General features: G+C 40.7%; 1 protein-coding gene across 1 annotated transcript; it reads left to right on the top strand.

Moving 5' to 3' along the window:
• Positions 1–3,005: 3,005 nt before the first annotated feature.
• Positions 3,006–13,570, top strand: LOC143127614 (uncharacterized). Its single transcript, XM_076289207.1, has 4 exons — positions 3,006–3,205; positions 3,291–3,710; positions 11,114–11,149; positions 12,261–13,570. The coding sequence occupies exons 1-4, from the start codon at positions 3,049–3,051 to the stop codon at positions 12,812–12,814; spliced, it is 1,167 nt and encodes a 388-aa protein (XP_076145322.1). The 5' UTR covers positions 3,006–3,048; the 3' UTR covers positions 12,815–13,570.
• The last annotated feature ends 7,871 nt before the right edge of the window (positions 13,571–21,441 follow it).

Genomic DNA, 21,441 nt, shown 5'->3' with positions numbered 1-21,441 from the left:
CAAGTCGGTCAGAAGATGTGTTGGGACATAGGAGTGGCAAGAGAATCCATTAACAGAAGGGGCCATATTAATTACAGCACTAAAAATGGATTTTGGATAATAATGAAGAGAGGAAACGAATATTTTGCACCAGAACTCTCTGCTGTTCCCCTCTACCTGAGGAACGAGCCCCAGAGGGTGGGGGTGTTTGTGGATTATGAGGCAGGTCTGGTCTCCTTTTATGATGCAGACAGTTGGCACCATATCCACTCTTTCACTGGTGCCTCCTTCATTGAGAAGCTTTATCCATTTCTAAGTACTTGTGCTATTGTAAACCAAATTCCAATGAGTTACTGCTGACAAACGCTTCATATCACACTGTAATAATGCAGTTTACATATGTTCATAAACCGTATGCTTTTAGGCAGAGTGACGTACAGTGCAGAACAGATACTTTCATCAGCATGTGTTCTGCCTGGGGATCAGGCTCATGCTCCTGGTACTATGTGAAGAGTTTGGTTCTAAAACGCCTTATCCTCCATTTAATTGAATTTTCATACATCATTTTTTTACATTTTATTGACAAGGTAATTTCAGTGCAACTGTAATTGGGTTATTGTTATTTGATTTATCTGTATTCAATTAAAAACAGCAAAACTGTATTGATATTACCTGAAATACACAATGAAATACCATGATTTATTAATGTTTTTAAAAATGGAGATATAGCATTTTGGACCCTATGCTCGTACAGTGCTGAACAGATACTTTTATCAGCATGTGTTCTGCCTGGGGATCAAGCTCATGCTCCTGGTACTATATGCACCTTACTCTACTACAGTGATAGATTATGTAGAATATCAAATGATGAATGATTCTCTCTCTCTCTCTCTCTCTGAAGAGGAACCCTAACACCAAAGTGTAAGGCTGAATAGCTGAAATCTTTGTTGTCACAAGACCAATTTATTTGCATAAGTTATCTAAGAGTTGTTGGTTATAGAATAAGTAAAACACTTTAGTTTAGTGTGAACAGTGTTTGCAGGTTGTGTGGTCCCATCTGTCTATGCCCAGTTATCCAGTGATTACATGTTTATCCATGGCTGTCCCACTGCAAATTTTGACATGCTCGCTGACTTTACAAATCCTTTCCGTAGGTCAACATTTATGGGACTTACGTTTATGGAATTTATGAGCAGGAATCAACCTAAACCACCCCCATATGACCCACAGTTGAAAAGCGACATATTCAACTTGTGCTCGGCTACTATTTAAACTGTGTGTTGTTTTCTTAAAGGAGAAGTTCGGTGTGAAATTGACCTTAGCTGTACTGAAAGATGTTGCCGAGTACTCACATGTGTCCAATAGGCACCTTCGCTCACCCCCTAGCATTCCAAATTACGCCGTTTTTAGCCGAGTAGCTGTGGGGGCATAGCGTAGCCTTTGCAACTAAATCGCTATTTTTACACCATTAAAAAGGTTATCATGCAAACCATTTATCAACCAGCACCATTGGATAGTGCAGGCCCTGCAGTTTCACGTGATATGCACGTGCTACTGTATCTTTGTGATGAGAATCAGTCCCATGACCCATATGGTATCCCCGGACACGTACTCAGGGCCTGTGCTGTGCAGCTAACTGAGGTTTAGACTGACATATTTAATCTGTCACTAGCCCAGGCAGCTGTCCCCGTGTGCATTAAAACCACCTCCATTGTGCCGGTGCCAAAACACCACACTGCAACAAGCCTTAATGACTTCTGTCCAGTTGCACCCACCCCCATCATCATGAAGTGCTTCAAGAGGGTGCCATTTGAAGTGTAAGACCATTTTGACACCCTCTGAATGCATGCCACGTTTTGTGGAATTCAGTTCATGGGGAGCCATATGAGCTCACACACACACACTCACATAAACACACACACAAATGCACAAACACGCACGGAAGCACACATGCACACACACAGACACACATACAGACAGACACACACACACACACACAGAGCACACACACAGAGTACACATGTACGCACATGCACACACACAAGCACGCACACACTCACACGCATTGCGCGCACACATGCACACACAAAGACACACACAGACAGACACACACAGAGTACACATGTACGCACAGGCATGCACGCACAAGCACACACACATGCACACACACACACACACACACACATGCATACACACAAACATAGACACACAGAATACACATGCACTCACAGGCATGTACGCACATGCACACACACAGGCACGCACACACTCACACGCATGCACACACTCACACGCATGCACACACACGCACACACACACACAGTAAAACCACTACAGTGGATGTTCACTCAGGAGATCCAGAGTTCATGGAACACCCCTCTACATGCACGCCAGTCCAGGTATAATCAGGCATTCTACCTTCCCCTTGTTCTGTGGACCAGCATGAAGCCTGCCCCGTCTGACCGCCTCTCTAGCAGACCTACCTCTGTGCATTGGTGGGTCAGCACACTGATGAGGAATGTCTCAGTACATTATTTAACCTTGGTCATGGCAAAATTAACCTTGGTCATGTTCCTGTCGATGTTAAAAAGTGATTTCTGCCTCATTGCACCCTGTGATGTGTCGATAAATATTGGTATAACTGCATGTTTTCACTCTGTTGCATGGTGGCTTTAGTGTGCGCTGTGGTTTGCATGTCATAAAAAATAGAGCCCATAGTTTTAATTCATATTTAAGACATATCGCAGAAGTGAGGATTCTGTAGGCCACATTTTTAGAAAATCATTTAAGAATGAAAGCAATGTCACTGCGGCCTAACATTTTCATTGCAGTGCTGTACGTTATCTTAAATTAAATTAGCCAAATTACACATTATTTTTACTCATCATGAGACATGGTGTGAAAAGGCTGCACAGTTATTTTTGCTTTTCCTTTGCTGTACACCACACTTGTGACTTCCTCTTTAGATATTTGACATGCACTGCAGCACAGTTAAACACTCACTCTTTACTGGTCCAGACCAGCAGGTTCACACTCCACACACTGACCAGATAGCAGAGAGAACCGAACATGTCTGACGACATTTATGAAGATCCAGATTCTTCCAATATTAATATAAGAACTAGCAACAAAACAGAAAATATATATATGAATGCAGTTCCGAAAAAGTCTCAGCAAAGACTGAAGCACAGCGAGATCCAGGATCGTTCTGCGGGTCGTAATCATGGTAATTATACATTACATTATTCTGCAAGTCCCTTTATATTTTATTGTTCTACGCAAAGTATTCTCATATGTGATGTTCTCCTCAGGTCCCTACAAGCTGGCTGTGGTGTTTCTTGGGCTGCTGTGTGTTCTCCTTTTGGCTGTCATCATCATAGGGCTGTGCATCAGAACTGAGGAGGCAAGACAGTTACAGCTTAGGTACAACAACCTGACTGAAGATAATAAACAGTTACAGCTTAGGTACAACAACCTGACTGAAGAGAAAGAACAGTTAGAGACCCTTAATAATAACTTGATTAGAGAGAGGGAACAGTCACAGCTTAGATACAACAACCTGGCTGAAGAGAAAGGCAAGCTAGAGACCCTTAATAATAACTTGATTAGAGAGAGGGAACAGTCACAGTCAAGAAACACCATGCTGAACGCTGAGAAATCTCAGCTGGAAACCAACATCAGTGCCATGGTTGGTGAGCGAGATGAACTACAGTCACGTCTTTGCAAACTCGGTAAGTGCAATTTCCTTACAATTTTGGACAGAAACTATACACTTAAAGCCAGCCAAGCGGACCGTCGTCTGACCACAAGCCACACCCTGCATGCATGAAAACATAAACACTGACATGGGACTTGGGCATCACAATACCCATAAATAAATCTGCTTTGATAACAGAGAGAATGTTTTTGCAAGGTTTTCTCCTACAGAAATTAATTTTGTGTGGATTATCCAGAAATGACAGCCTTTTGTAAAGAGCCAACTTTCTAAGCTCAGCCCATTGTTTTTCATTCCATCATCAGTGCATACGGCTCTGATAGAGACTAGCTATCCAGTGGAGCTCAAAGCTAATGTACTGGGTCTGCTTTGTGGTAGGGTTAGTGAGTGGTGGCACTTTCACGTCCTGTCTCATCTGTTCACTAGTTGCTATTGAGTCAATGTTGGCTAAAATGCTGCAAATTTCCAAGATGAGCGCACTAGAGCGTAAGGAGCTACAACTGTAACTGCGCTGCGCTGCACTTGGGCAACCACCCTCAACCTACTTCCCTAAGGAGCATACTACACCCGACAATAAGGTTCAGAGGCCCCTGATACAAGTTTAACAGAATTTATTGAAGTTGAACTGTTAAGAGTCTCTAAAAACAAGGCTGTCGTCCTTGGCCACGGTCATCTCTGAGCCTGGCTTAGTCAAAGTTCTCCCCACTCTCCCCTACTCAATGGTTGCCACGACCTGGCCGGCAATGTCCCCTCGACTGGTGAGCAGGCGATGGGATGTTCTCGGGTCGCTTCCCGACACTTCAGTTGGCCGCTCGGTCTGTCACAGCCCTGTCAACAGGGCCTGGGGATTACATTGCAGACGTGGGGCACACAGATAAAAACAACACATAAAAGTGAGGTCACACAGCGATCGTTACGAAAAGTGGCAGCAGGCAGTTGACTCAGCAGTAGCAGGCAGGCGCAGCAGAAGGGTGCGATGCCCGGTAGGGTACACGCCAGGGGAAAGGCATGCTGGACGGTGGGGCTACACTGGTACGCTGGAAAGCGGAGACCTGTGGGTCTCCAGGCTGTATGCAGATTAGTGAGGCCAGGACACGGTTATACAGAGAGACTTGTACATCTATGCAACTAATTTTGTACAAATGTCTGCTGTTTTTTTCCTTACATTTTCAGTGGTGCTGCATTTTGTGATTAGATATGATGTCTGCGAGTCACTCTCTTTGACACAGCTGAGTTCGCTATGAGGATTTAAAATAATGCCTTCTTTGTTTAAAGAAGATAAATTAGAATAAAATAAAAGAAGATAAAATGTCTATTTGTATCTTGTTAAAAGAAGGAGAGTGCCCATAAGAGGGAATTCTATATGTTAGAAACTAATAATGCCTTCTTGCTAAACAAAGGAGAGTGCCCATAAGAGGGATTTCTATCTGTCTCAAAGCAAGCAAAAACTAAAGCCTGCGCTAAAGTAACATTTGCATCTCTTTAGAACTTTAGAAGTTTTTGCAGACAGTCAATGTTTTTACAGCTTGCTTTTTGGCAAAATAGTCCATGTCAACACACAACTTCAAACAGTATCATGCACATTTGTATTCCTTGTTTCAAGCATTTTCAAGCAGTCTATTCTTGAGCATTATAAAAACATCAGAAATATTTGCTTTTCAATTCATCATGGTCCATTTTTGTTGCTTCATTCAATGGCTAATGTCATGTTGGTCAAAATGCACTAACTGGTTCCCTGCCCCATAAAACAAATTACCTTTATTTCATTGCTTGTGTCATTACCTGCAAATGTGTTGAACTAGCTGTCATAGTTGTCATAGTCTGTCTAACATATAAATATGTGACCTGACAGACAGGAACATCAGAATGTATAAAAAGATGTACAGTGGTGCACAGCTCTGACAAAGGGGTGTTTTACAGTACTATTTGTAATTTTTCATTTGCACAATGTTGTAAAAGCCTTTGTTTACTTTATACTGTCACAATGTCTTTTAAACATATCCACTATCTTGCAATCAACCCCCTTAATAATGTGCAACTGTAGTTTTGAAATAGAAAAAAGTGCTGCCGTGCGCATTGTTCATTAAAAAAAACTTACAGAGTAAACTGTCATATTGACAAAACAGTTTGACTATCTTGACATAAACTATGGCATCATGACTTGTCATTTGGATAGCACTGACTATTTCATTGACATAAATATCTGCTTTTGAGCCATAAACTAAGCATTTTGAGCAAAATAAGCGCTTTTGCGGTGTAGTTTGCACTAATTGTTGTGAGAAATGCACTAACTGTTGTGCAAATGTTCAGTTGAGTGGCACCCGAGATTGCAATCACTTTGTTTAATCAATGAAGGTTCCCAGTTGAGACAGACTGTTATGAAGGCCTGGCGAGTTCTTCACTCTTGTGGAGATTCATCTGCAGATTTCTGTCTCTCAGTGGAAGTTTCAGTCATAAACAGGCAAAAATCTATACGGAGACGGTGAAGTCTGCATATGGGAAGGGCAGGTTGTGTGACGTTAGAAGAAGCCATGTGAGTCCGTAGCAGGACCCAAGGAGAAGACAGTTGAGAGCTTATATACATATAACTGATTCCACTCTATTGGACGGGTAAGGAGTGTCAAAATGTTGCCAACGACGGAAAACATCTGACGGGAAAGTGCAGAACTTTATGGGATAGTAAGATGCATTAGATTTATAAATATTGCAGAAAATACAAGTAATCTGACTTCATTAAATAAGTTAATGACCTACAATATATATAACATATTACAATATATATATATATATATATTATAAATATTTACTGTATGACTCATACCAGGAGGTACAGTATATGAACGGTAAAGGGACAGTACAGTATGTGAGATAAAACCAAAAGGTTTAAGTACGGTATAACTGTAACCAATAAATGAAAGAACCGAGAAGGGAAATGGGAAGGAGAGAGAGAGAGAGACAGAGTGAAAGAATAGAAGAGCAGGAGACCCAAGGATCTCCATGCAGAAGAGCAGTAGCAGGAGAAGTAGAGACCAAACAGGTCTTTGGTTTTATACCCTGGAACCCATTCCTGCATTTGCATCCTTTGAGGCCCTAAAATAACACTCCATCGCCATTAATCCAGGCCCAGCAGAGGTTACATGGGACTAGTTGGGCTGTGCATCTATGGAACTTATTTCAGATTGTAATGAAACTATACATGAAATAAGTGGTAATGGGATGGGTTGACATGCCCCCTTAAGACCAACATACATAAAAAAGGTGGACCTCCTAGGCCCTACGGTTCTCGAGATATTCACAGAAAACTGTCTCCGGCCACCTACAGGCCAGTTGGTGTACAGTAACATAAATTAATTTATTGTGTGGCCCCCCATGAACGGAATTCCATGAAACTTGGCGTGCATACAGAGGGTGTCATAATGATCCCACACTTCCAATTTCGTGCAGTTTTGACTATGTTAGGTCACAGATACCTGCGATTACAACACCTCATTTTTACTTTTTTATGTTTAACTAGGTGGCGCTATACATGAAATGAGTGGTTATGGAATGGGTTGACATGGCCCCTTGAGATCAACATACAAAAAAAAAGGTCCTCCTAAACCCTACGGTTCTCGAGATATTCACAGAAAACTGTGTCTGCCCTACCCTCCTTTCGGGGGGTCCAGTCCAGTGGGGGGGCTACAGATCAAAACGAAAAACGATGGTTCCGTGCTATCTATGTGGGGTTACATGCCCACCAAGTTTCGTGTACCCCGGTCTTTCAGTATCCCGGGAATCATTGACAGAAATTTGGGCATGAGAAAAAGAAAAAAAAAAAGAAAAAAAAATTCTGACTAAACCTATATGACCGCCACTTCGCTGCGCGGCGGTCATAATAAGAAAGATCAATTAAAGACCAAACATGAATATGTTACGTTAATACACAGTATAATTGTATAAACTAGAAATACCACTCATGTTGAATGTCTCTGTGACGCTGGTGAGGGGCTGAGCCAGATGATGAAAGGACGCAGGAGATGCAGTTAGCACCACTGTGGCCAGGCCTTGGATGCCTGATATAATCAGTCCATAGATGCAAACAGCTCAGGTTGGGAGGTTGTGGTGTGACTTGCCTTTTGGCCACCCAAGAATTTCTTGAATTTCAAGAATTTCCCCTGGAGATCAATAAAGTATCTATCTATCTATCTATCTATCTATCTATCTATCTAAGCAAATGATGACATTGTCTTTGGATGTAATAATTCTCAGAGTGAATTTTGCCTTACAGATGTAATTTATTCCAGACAGAAGCAGAGACAATCATTTGAAAACAAAGATAGAAAGTCAGAAAATGTCCTTGACGTGATATGAAGGAAGAAAGAGAGGCTTTTAATTCAGAAAAAAACACGTTCCAAATAAGCAGAATAAAGAAAATCTAAATAAAGGATCACAGATGTCATGGTCAAAACAGGGTCAAGTTATGTATTGTATATGCTTTGATTATATTGTAAAGACTTTTAGTTCAGTGAAACTCTCCAGTGACAGTGTTTCAGTATTGATGGACCCTGATTCTGTTTAGTCCATTTTTTTGGGTCAGTGCCAAATGTCCACTCCTTAGGCGTAATTTATGGTTTGGACTTAGGACTCAGGAACATGTCTCATTTCTGATTACTTAAATCTGTCCCCACGACTATATTGATATTAATTATGTATGCATTTTAAATTGCGACCTGATCCAGGCATACATTTTAACTACAGATTCACAGCTTGTTTGCATTGCTCAGAGTTCTTCTGACACAGACATCATGTGACACGTGCACAACCCGCGCTATCCAACGGTGCTCGTTGCTGTGATTAACAGTTTGCAAAATCTAATGGACATATTTACATTCTGATTCTTTCCTCTTTGCCTTTGCGTGTGTGAAAGTGGAAGTGGATTACTGAAGTTAAAGCTCTGAATCAGTCTCTAATTTTTTGCAAGCTCTGTATTCCCTCATTTTTTTTATTAATGTGTTATGTGAAATATGTCTCTATTTTGAGAAGTTGCCAGTTTGAGCACTAGCTTCACACCTCCATGCCAGAGATACCAGTGGGTGTCTGTGGGGTTGAGAGACTCTGACAAAAGAATATGACAGCACAGGTCTGCTTTAAAACAGTTGTTGCCTACAACATGCGTTAACCAGGACTTGAGGCCATAACTGAAAATAGTGACACAAAAAGCCAACACGCAGACTCTCAGTATGTGTTACCATTTCAGGTCACAAAAGTGATGATTCCAGTTACTGATACAATATTGATACAGCCACACAATATATTACAGTAAACATAGAAAGATAGCTCATATATAAAACATTTTAAGTATATGAAAGGAATATATATATATTAACACACTGCTACTGCATGTACTATAAAAGTGGACTGTCACGGCCTTGCCTGGCACCTCCACCTGTGTCTGTGTGCTGCGTCTGGGCGCAGGTGTATGGAGTCGCAGTAATTACTTCCTGGTCTGGGCCTTTAAAAACTTCAGAGAAGACCGGGTTGTCGGCTGCCGCTGCTCCGTCTCTCCCGCACCATTTAGGATTTTGTTTTGCTTATTCACTGCACCGCATCATGATTGCCCAGATAGCAAAATCAGATTGGCAGATAGCGGACCGCTGGTGGTATGCTGCCGGTGGCGTGCCACTTGTGGTCCACCGTTGGACCACCATCTCTTTAAATTTAACTTGTCATGAATATTAAGAAAAGTTAATACAATGATATATGGAGTGTAACTGAACAAATGAAAAAGATTTTAGACCAAGAGTGTAATGACCAATAGCAAAATATTGGGCAATTTGTCTGCAACCTGCCAGCGGACCGCCAGAGAACCGATGAGCAAAATGCCAGCGGACCGCCAGCTATGCCCCCAATGGACCGACAGTGGTCCGCCAGTCTCTTGCTATCTGGGTGCTTACACTTTTATTTCTACATCCATCTCCACTACTGACTTTACTTAACCCATTCTGTTAAGTACGATTCATTTAATAAATCTAACATATATATCGCTACTCTGCGTATGGCCTTCCCTACTCTGTTACTTTGCTCTGAGCCAGGATTGTAACAGGACATAGGCTATACTGTAAACATGTACAGTGAATATTCAATTTACTTCAACAGATTTTTTCCAAATGGGCACACAAAAACAATTCTATTTAAAGGAGAAATCTGGCGAGTTTTCACATAAATCTCAGTTTCTCGAGGTCCCCGAGTGTCGGTACGAAAACAAACGGAAACAATCAGTTTTACTTTAATAGCTCGAGTTGATGTAGCCAGGCAGCTACAGCGCTACACTCTGTGGGCATGTTCGTGAGCTCCCATGTACATGCCCCCAGAGTGTAGCGCTGTTGCGCCACAAATATGACAAATGGTAAGTAGATCTGAATTTAATTGGACAGTGTTTGTCAACAGTGTACATTTATGACCTGGCAAAATGAGGCACAGTGACCCAAAATTCAAAATTGAGATTTTGGCATCAATGGACAGAGGACACCATGAACAACATCCTGGTCAAAGTCATATCTTGAATTGTTGTTAAGATACAGCATTTTGAATTATGGCCTCCCGCCATCTTTTTCCAATTAAAGAGAAAATCGTATTGGAAGTTACAGGTTACCGTCAGGTACAGGTAGGATTTACACACTTGAATAATCATTTTTGTTATAATGTTTGAATATTTTTAGAAAATTCTGAGAAATATCGTGTCATATCTACAAACCTCCCTGACAACACTAACTGTGCAAAACAGTGTGAAAGGCTCCAGCTGCAAATGCAGATGCAACAGGCCTCCAGCCACTGGGTGTCCAGAAGGAAGAGGAGGGAGACAATGTGGCCTGTGTGGCTGATGACATCTTTCTCTACATTATCAGTTACAAGTGAACACTTTTTAAAAAGTTACGTCTTTGGGTATTTTAGCCTTTATCAGATAGAAGAACAAGAAAAAAATCTTTTCAACAAAAGTAACTTTGACTTGTTGATTTCTGAATGTGTAAAAAGTCTTGCCAAAAAGCACTTGCCAAAAGGCACATTAAATAAATAAAAGCCTTTAATTTTGGGCTTACTCAATTTGACAATGCATCTGCTTCATAGTGCAAAGTTAAACACTAGCTCACAGGTGTTATTAAGGTTCTCTATCTAACCAAAAGAACCAACTAATTAAAGGCTTTTTCAAATTTAAAGGAGAAATCCGGCGATTTTTCACATAGATCTCTGATTCTCAAGGTCACCGAGTTCTGTCCTCACCACCTTCTAAATCAAACCTATGCCCCTGGTCCACGCACTTGAAAAACACTCGTTCAGCATCTTTTTATTTGCTCTGCACTTTGTCCTCTCTTTAATCCAACTACCTCAATCAGACAAAAGATTTGTCTTTGACTTCATGAATTTATTCTTATTTATTCACAGAATCACATGACATGAAGAGGATTAAAAGTCATGCAGGTATTTTTTAAACTCTGACAATCATCACATTTTGTGTTGTTGACTCATGAAACATACTTTGTTCTCTTCTGTTAAGAAACTAAACATGTTGCATGTATTAGATTATTCAAAATAGCCTCCATTTACCTTTATGACTGCTTTGTGTACTATTGGCATCATCATAACCAGCTTCATGAAACAGTCACCTGGAATGCTTCTCGATTAACATGAGTGAACGAAAAGCAGTTAACAAGTACTCAACATGTATGGGAACTCCTTCAGGACTGAGGGAAAAACATTCCCATGTCTAACTAAGGTGGTTGAGAGAATGCCAAGAGTGTGAAGTGCTTTAAAGAGTTTAAAATATAACATGTTGCTTTTTTAAGGCCTACTCTTTTGTTGTTTACAGTAACACAAACCTCACATGTTAATTAATAGGAGTGTTCAGTTTTGCTACAATGTTAAAATAATCAGAAAAAGAAAGACCCATAAAAGAGTACTGTAGGTATTTACAAACTTTTGATTGTGCATGTTGTGGGGGATTTTCCTTGTGCTTGGGCTAATGAGCAGTGTCTACCTGTGTTATCACTGTGTTCTGAACAGAAGACAGAGGCAGGTACATCTGTCTTTGTGAATGAGAGATAACTTGTCACGGCACTAGAAAATCCCTGAAGGTATTAGACCCTCAGGTACCAAACTAAATACACTTATCAAACTAAGAGGCTCATAACAACCGAATGGGTCTTTAATAGCACACATTAGGACTAACAGGGAGGCTGCACTGGGTACGTAATTGAAGCGCTCTGTTCAAGCGTCTGCTGCAACAATAAGCTTCCACTACGATTAATGGAACTGGCTACACCAGCATGATAGCGGCACATACGTTAGAAAAAAGTAGACCAGTCTTCTAAAATTGTTTTTAACGTGTTGTGAACAGAATGCTTCAGTTACGCGCCTAGTGTAATCTCCCTGTAATAATGCCAATTTGGAACATGCACAAGTTAAATGGGTTACGTAGTCTCTATAATTACACTTGTCAAAGACAGTTTCTTTAGAACATTTCTCATAGCATGTATCATTTTCTTTCAGACTAAATATATTTTCAGCTGCCATGTCTTTTCTTCTATCTTAGTGGATGTGACTCTGGATCCTGACACAGCACATGCCCATCTCATCCTGTCTGCTGATGGGAAACAAGTGAGACATGGTGACACAAAACAATCTGTCCCTGACAACCCAAAAAGGTTCAGTCCTGTTGTAAATGTCTTGGGAAAACAGGGGTTTTCCACAGGGAAATTCTACTATGAGGTTCAGGTCCAGGGGAAGACTGAGTGGAGCTTAGGGGTGGCCAGAGAGTCCATTACCAGGAAGGGAAAGATAACTCTGAGCCCTGAGGATGGATACTGGACAATATGGCTGCGTAATGGGACTGAGTATAAGGCACTAGCTGGCCCCTCTGTTCCCCTCTCCCTGAAAGAGAAGCCCCAGAGGGTGGGGGTGTTTGTGGATTATGAGGCAGGTCTGGTCTCCTTTTATGATGCAGACCGTTGGTATCATCTCTACTCTTATGCTAATGTTAAGTTCACTGAGAAACTTTACCCATTCTTCTCTCCTAGTCTTAATGATGGAGGTAAGAACTCATCTCCTCTTATCATCTCCTCAGTTTCTATCTGCCATATCAAATAATATAATGATGGTGGATGCTTTATTAAAATCAGACTCCAGATGTTTATTACCCCCCTTAAAACTCTTCTCTGCTCCTCAAAAGTGTATGTTCAGAAGGTTTTTTTTTCATGGAAAATCCCCTCATGGCCTTAAAAATGATTTATATGCATATCTGTCGCATACTGAGGCTGTGATCGGTCGACCAGAAATCCAAAGCAGAAATCCTCGGTCATGACATTGACTACACATTTTGCTTGTGATAAAGTATGTCTTGTAAAATATAGCAGATATCATGCAGAAGGTTACAAACTTGATTTTCACTGAAGGGGATCTTAAACTAGTTCTTTTTTCATAATGCTAAACTCCAAATATTCTGAACTTATGCAAATGAATCTCACTGCTTTCATAAACCCATTTGTATTTGCTTATTTACATGATTGTACACTGATTATTTAAGTTGTGACACAACTCCCAGTGTACTGGGTACTAAGGGTTGCACAGAATAAGTGCTCGGGTAATCGAGTAGCAACATCAATGCTTGAGCCTTTTAAGCTCGAGATCTTGTTAACCACACAATGTTAGACAATTATAGAGAGTGTGTCTGTGTTTTCTTTTAGACCATGATTGATAATCAGTAGCCTTTTTACAGTAATATATAGAATGCAACATATTTTGCTTGCTTGTATACTCAAATCATAGACTAAATAAGAATCCAAGTACATTGTTTTATAGATCTTTTAGCACATCTTGGTCAATAAATGTACTATTTACAATGAATCCTCTGCACTTTGTGTAATGTTATTTCCAAATTATGTTCAACATACAATGAAATTAGTATTTTTTTTAAGTTTCCCACTTCAGAAAATGTGTCCAGCACCATGGCCATTTCTGTGAGTTTAAAATTAACCTCAGAGTGTTGTTTGACGATAAGGGCCCTATCATGACATTCTGAAGTGCATCGTCACTCGTCAAAAGTCTATTCAAATTTAGTAGGATGTTCAGTTCACATTGGGAGGGGTTTCGTTCTCAAAAGTGGAGCGCATGGCGTAACAAGGTGTTCCTAGGTCTTTTAATCAGTCATATGGGTGTGTTTGGGGCGTAACATCATTTTAAACCAATGAGAATGACATCTGTCATTCCCTTTAACGGCGCAACGCGCGATATGTCAAATAAATGCATCGGTATTTTGGCATTCAACGGCGCATTTGAAGGAGGCTGCTTGCGAGACCGTATGGAATAGTCATTCTTAAACCATGCTTTACTAAAGCCTAGCATAGCCTTCACGCATTTGCACTCGTCTATTATTTGAACTCATTGGCAAAGTGAAACTAACTTCACCAAGGAGTCAGTCAACGACAAGACAGTTATATGCAGTTACTTTCACTATTGACTGACAATGGGTTACCATCGAAAACATAGGCTGGAAAATGCAACACTTACCCTAATGTTGCTCAAATGACTGAATAAAACAACATTTATCCTGCAGAGGAGTTGCTTATATCTTGTGACAGTGCGTCTTCAGCTGTGCTCCATACGTGTCTCTCGCCTCTCCCCTAATCACTTTGCAAATGATGGTGAATAACTACTCATCATGAGATGTACAGTATTTCGTAATATCTTTATTCTAATTATGTTTACCATTGTAATCATGCAATTTGTAATGCTTTGCATGGACGTGCGCTGGTGTGGATTCATGAATGATAGAAGGATGGTGCGTGCACCTGCCAATATGACTGTTGACATGCGCTCTTAAAATAGCATATGAACAACTCGCCATTGACTTCTGACCAGGTTTAGGTGGTGTATGATAGCGATTTTTAGACAATGCGCCAGGTCCCTCCCTAGGTTGTTAATTGCCACACCCCTGGGCGCAATGCTTAAAAAATAAAGGTGCAAAATAACGAATTCAACTTCGCGCCGGTGAATAACGAACTTTACGCCATGCGCTGGTGACCCAAAATACAGCCCTTAAGCCTTGAGTTGCCTAAGCAATGATGGGTAACGTCACTTCTGTTGACATTCAAACAAAACAGAAAGCTAGCTCGCTACTTCGTCCCCCTCCCTCCCGTGCAATTGAAACTTTCCTAAATGTGCATCTCGTCGGTGATTTGGTGGCTCGCTTAAAGCACCTTTAGTTTTATGAATAATCACACCAACCGTGCAACAAATACATTGTTATACAGTAGTTTAGTTCACTTGTTAACATGGGAGCCGAAATAAAAATGGACACGCCACAAAGCTGACACGCTCACGCCACACAGGCAGTGTGGAGGAGCCCTTAGGGCTGATTCAGACTGCCTGTGTGGCCTGAACGTGGCGCTTCTGTTGCTTGTCAGTTGTGGCGGCTGCGTGGCGTTTTCTATGTCTTTGCGCATCAGAAATGTGCCTGACGCTGTGGTGGCCCCTCTGCCTATTAAAACATCTCTTCACGTTTCTTTTGAATGGAAACGCTCCCAACACGTTTGTGTGCCGCATGAAAAATAGGCATTGGTCCTATTTTTAAAGCAGCGCCTGAGACATGCGTGTCACACAGGCAGTGTACAAGCTCTAACCTGTTAACATGGGAGCCGAAATAAAAATGGACACGCCATGCAACTGACACGCTCACGCAATACATGCAGTCTGAATCAGCCCTTAGGGACCAGAGGTAGAAATAAGGTAGAAGCCGTAAAGTGCAGCGCAGCACTTTAGTGTTTTACAGCTGACGATGGAGACTCTGGAAACCAATTTACAGGTTCTCTTGATCCAGCTCCACCTGCTTCAAGGCACACCACCTCGTCTTTGCCATCCTTCCCTCTGTAGATTCCTAGACCAGTACGCATGTGTTCTGTAGCAGCAGTGGCCAAAGATTTTAGAGCATAGCGCTTTAGAACCTTTTGGTAGTGGCCAAGTCCAAAGCCACGGAATTCTATAGCCGTAGTCACTTCATCTATACAAATGTAGGCCCACATACAAATAACATGGCAGAACGTTTTTTTTTTTTTTTTTTTTACAAAACAGCTTGTGAAGTGTGATAGAAGTAGCCAAATAGAAGTAAACTGTATCCTGATTGCTGTGTGATCTTCATGATCCTGCAACGCCACCACATGGCCATATGAGAGAACCTACAAGGTTTCTAAGAGTTCATATGAAAGAATGAAAAGTCTGAAAAGAAAAAACATTCTTTTTACGGCAACAAATAAAACATATTTTTCTTTTCACCATGTTTTGTCAAGCTTTGTGCTCAGATGTCAGATTTCGACATGGCAGAAATATTAGAAAAACTTAGTGTTTTTACAGTCCTTAATTTAGCCAAACAACAAAAGTGAAACTCATAATCAAGGTCATATATAATCCCCCTCCCCCCAGACTGGGCTGGCATACTCCAGGACAGGGTGAATGAAACTCAGATAGATCTGTTTTAAAACATCAGATGGGAGACCACACTGAGGTAATGAATCTTGGGTCTGACTCAAGAAATCATATATTTGACATGAGCGTCCCAGGAAAAAGCTGATTAAAACTGAACTCCAAGAAGTTTCAAGGTATGGACTCTAATGATTTTTTGTCCAGCAATCAAAGGTAAGGGAGGACAGGGGATGTTAGCAGCTCTTCCTGCCCTAATAACCATGTCTTGGGTCTTAGCTCCATTTATAGCCAGTGCAAACTCCTGCCCCCAGTCAGCCAAGTCAGGGGCGGAGCTAATGGTTCACTATAGGGGGTGCGACGATCTTTAGTGGGCCCCTATACTGTCGGTGTTTATCCCAAATTCATGTTTTTATTTAGTCCACTTCATATTGTTCTTATTAGAGGTTGAGGCATTTGGTTTATGTCCTGATGACCTAGCCTACCGTTTAGTCTGTGCATCGGGGCAGCTTAGGCCTGCGACGATGCGACCTGTAGTGATCAGGCGCGCCTGCAGGTGTAGGCCTACGGCCGTACGCACTGTGCGTACATATGCGTACGTGAGAGAATTTTCCCTGTGTGTGCTCACACAAAGTTAGCCCACCATAACTTCCCAACTGCTTCACAACTGTGCAGTATCCCATTAACTGCTCGACAATAGGCTATTTACAATTTTCTTTCAAATTTGTAAACACGTTGTCAAAATCAACTTTAATGTACACACCTTTTGTTTGAGCAGGAGAGGGAATAATAGCCTAACAAACGCACGCAGCAATTACAGCCGTTGTGGTGGGCTAGGCTACTTGTTGCTTTCTTTTACTATGGTTGCCTGTTATCAACACACAATGTTAAGCTAATTCACTAACTCAAGACTTCAAGGCTATCATGAATATAAAACGTTTTTTGGAAACAATGAAAGGGTGGAGGTAGCAAAGGATGGAGGCAGCAAAACTAGGAGTTATTTCAGATGAACAAGGTAGGCAAAATGCTTGTCAAAACGTTAGCATTACATCTGGATTATACTGAATAATGTTTACTGATGTTAAAGCACGAACGCTGTTTAAAGCCATACACAACGGTAAACTAGAACAAAACTAAAGGTAACGTTACCCTTTATAGGGCCGTATGAAGTTGTCCAAATGAATAGGTCGTTATTAGGCGTTGTTGTTGTATATTGCATATGGATTTTGTACTACAGTAGGCTGCTTTTTAGGTGACCAATGCACGAACGAAACCGGGAAACGGACAAATATTATTAAGCCTTTCAATGTTTTGTTGCGCGCGGAGGGGTAGATGGTGCGCTTACCATTCATTCCTGCTGGCGCGCCTGATAGTGACTGCTGTTGTCGCGGCAAGTGCACAGTGTAGGCACAGACCCACATGCTATGTTGCTGATTTTCTGTAGGCTAATAAATGCAGCCTGTAGCATAGGCTACTTCGGCAAACCCAGACCGGTTGTGGCATCAGTTTCGCTTTTAAAACGCAACAGTGTAGCGAGAGGGAGAGTGCGGGCTATTTAATTTGCAGCATGACAGACGAACTCCCATTGTGAGCGCACTCTACGGACCAGTGGCATCTTTAGTAGGCCTAACATTTGTCATTATTATTTCCCCCCAGCAATCAGTACAAATAAGCATCGATAAATATAACAATTAATCAAGATAGATTTGGCCAAAAGTGGGCCCCCTCTGCGGTCGTGGGCCCGGAGCGACCGCCCCCCCTGCCCCCCCGCTCCCTCCGCTTATGAGCCAAGTCCAAAGCCTTCTGTGTGAGGCCAGGCAAGGATCCCATGTTGTTATTGTTGAGAAAATAGTAGGCCTATTAATGGTATAAAGTATTCTAACACTATGTCAAAACACTATACAATCCTGATGACTTCTCACAAGACTGAATAAAGATAAGGCCTATTCTCATACTCATACTGAACATGACAGTGCACACAATCTTTCATTGTCAGCAAAGCCAAGAGTCTTGTCTCTCAGCATTTTAACATAGCAGGCATCAGCATTTGAAATCACTCAGAACAGACAGAATTCAGTAGAGTCATTGAACTCTACAGCCTGTGCATGGCCACCAATACAAACTGTCGAATAATTTGGGAAATATATATTTTTTATCTCATGTTAGCAAATATGTGGAGCACACTGAGGAAGGCGCTAAGCCGAAACGCGTCTGTGCAATAAAACACATATATGCAAAGTGCGGCCTTTTTTCTTTCTGAGCAAATATGTGTTACCAAAGAGTGTTCATTGACTATAATTCTACACATCCCCCACACCTGCAAAATTGTCCAACACTGGGACTGGAAATAGTTTGATTTAACATTTCATTTACATAGCCTCACTATTCCCATAATGCATTCTCTCTATTCACTGAAGAACACTGTAGCCTGTGCAGAGCAGCATTTTGGAAATCTATCATACATGGCAGCCTTCTTCTTTGTATGAAGTATGTTAATGAATCATATTGGGCAATGATAGCGTAGTGGTTAAGGAGCTGGTTTGCATGCAGTTGCCTGAAAAGTTGTGGATTCAATTGCCGGCTTCATTCAATTAAATTCCACCGTTGTCCCCTTGAGCAAGGCACTTAATCCGAGTTGCTCTGGGGAGAATAGCCCATGTAATTTAATTGACATATTTAAGTCGCTTTCAAAAGCATCTGCTAAATTAATAAATTCAATGCAAATATTGGATTTGGAATGGGATCAGAATGTGTTTTGTGGATTCTGACCTCATGAACGTAGTGTGGTGGAATATGTTGCTCTTTGTGCCATTTAAATGCCCCCTGCATGAATAAAGTGATTTGAATTGAATTGAATTGTAGACATTAGTCATTAGGATATAATCATAGATGCTATGGGAGAGTCATGGCTGTCTACATCTGCCATTGCCCACTACAAAACACATTATACTGTTCTTTATACGAAAAATATTAAATGTATTATGAAATGATACATTTATGGTTAATTAAAACAAAAAACTATAAAAAGCTAATATTATCCACCATCAAAAACAGATTACTCCACAACAGAAATTGACAACAAGCATCATTTGAGACAAATTGTGCTTTGGATTGAGTTTTTATTTGTTTGTTATTTATTACCAAGAAAAATCTATTTTTTACTGAGTCATTAGAGGAAGGACTTTTGAGGCAGGTTGCACTTCTCATGCTACAAGGGGTTAACACATTTCCGTGTTTTCAGCATGAAGCTGCTTGCTCAGCAAAATGTGTACAATTGCTTTTTCAACTGAGAGGAAGCAGTTACGCAATATTAACCTCTCTCTTGGATATCATCCTTATGATGGGATGGTAATGCACATGCATAACAAGATACGTAAAAGAAGTCCAGCACACAGTATTTGCTCCCAATTATCTTTTTACTCATTCAACATGTTTTGACATCAGACTTGTCTGATGAAACGTCACAAACAAGTAAAAGGCTACAATCAATAGTTAAATACCTAAATTAAGATGATTTTAAGGTACAATATTGTGATTTTGACACGACCCACTGAAGTTGTATTGATAGCAAACTGCCTCACTTGAGTACTGGAGAGGTCACAGTTGCACATACTCTCATGTAACCCCTCAGACTTCCTTCTTACATGCCACGTCCGCATTTTGCCTGCGCAGGCCGCTGATAAAAGGGCAAAACAGATTTGGGTCTATCACTTATTATTGAGAGGTTAATAGAAAGTGGACATGGCAGAGGACATTCTTGTGGATGTGCACAATAGCGAAGAAAGCAGGTCTTACTGGGACCAAGGTGACAAAATATCTACCAGTAAGATTTTCAACAAAATGGGCATAGGCAGACATAGCAAGAAAGGTAATTTGGTATCTATAAATACCTCAACTAATTCATGTGGCTCATTAACAACCTTCACTGTCAATTGTAGCCTATATTGCATTCATAACACTAGATATAGTGTTTATGTATTCCATTAATGTACTGATTCTGAATGTTAATGAGTGTTCTCAAAGCACTCATTAACATACACATATTGCCATTTAATTGTATTTATTTTAGAGCTGTCAATCGATTAAAATATTTAATCGAATTAATTACATACTCTATGATTAATTAATCTAAATTAATCACACATATAATGTTTGCTGTGAAAGTATTTTAAATATTTAAATTCAAATTAATCATTGAATAATCAGCATTAGTGACATTAAAGTTCAAAAACTCTTTTATTATTATTTTCACTGTTCAAATAATGGCCATAAATCCATGATATGGCCTAATATGCTGAGGAAATAAATTCAAAAGTCCTTTGGGAAGAAGTTTTTTTCACATACAAGGCATTTCAGGCCACAAATATAACCTAGGGGACACAATGAAAATAAATGAACACTCCCCTCAATGTCAACACTATTTCTTTGCATTGATGTGCCATTTTAGAGTTGACGAACTCACCATCAGGCCGTTTTTTAAAAGTAAATGTTTCAATCAATGATCTAGGCAGCACATTTACATCTCTCTCCTTCATTTTACAGTCTAATGGTTACTGACTAGAACGGCTCGGGGTCAAAGGTCATACGGAATCTGCGCTATTTTTTTTTTATCAGTTATTTCTCCTCAAATTAATTAATCGAAATTAATCAGTTATTTTGACAGCCCTAATTTATTTGCATGGTAATGTGCAAGAAGAAGCATTCAAGTAAGAATTTCATTATACGTGGTACTTAAGACATTAGACTGAAAAGCCTTTAAAATCAGAGAGCTCATTTGGTTGGTTGATCTGGAATATCTAACACTGAAACGGATTTCCTCCCAGCCAAAAATTAGCCTGGCCAATCACAACCACCTATCTGAGAGTGGCCTTTATACGATGACAGACCGATAAGCACCATTGAGGCACTCTTATACGCAGGCAATGCCTGCACTGATCAGTCAGCCAGTCAGAATTGTATCTCTCTTGAGACCTGCAATTAATTCTGTCCTCTGTGGGGGACATGACATTTGGTCGGTTTAACGGGCCCAAAACGGAGAGTGATTACTCCACCCTAGCCCTGCCCCAGCTGGTCTCCGTTCACATTGGCTCTAAGGCTTATTAAAATGAGAACCTTTCAGGTGAACTTTCATTCACATACAGCACAATATGTTTACAGTACAAATGATGCCACTGCATGCTTCCCCCAGGATTCAAGCTGGCTACAGCGTGTTTGGGGGTGCTGTGTGTGATTCTACTTATTGTCATCATATCACACAAATCACACAATAACTGCAATAACGACAACAGTGATGGGGCATTTCA

Source organism: Alosa pseudoharengus, unplaced genomic scaffold (assembly GCF_046254945.1).
Source record: "Alosa pseudoharengus isolate Yale_2024_CS ecotype anadromous, Long Island Sound unplaced genomic scaffold, YU_APseudo_1.1 YU_APseudo_1.1_scf_17, whole genome shotgun sequence".
NCBI classification, from domain to species: domain Eukaryota; kingdom Metazoa; phylum Chordata; class Actinopteri; order Clupeiformes; family Clupeidae; genus Alosa; species Alosa pseudoharengus.
Note: the sequence above shows the minus strand (reverse complement) of the source record. Positions and strands in the feature narration are given on the sequence as shown.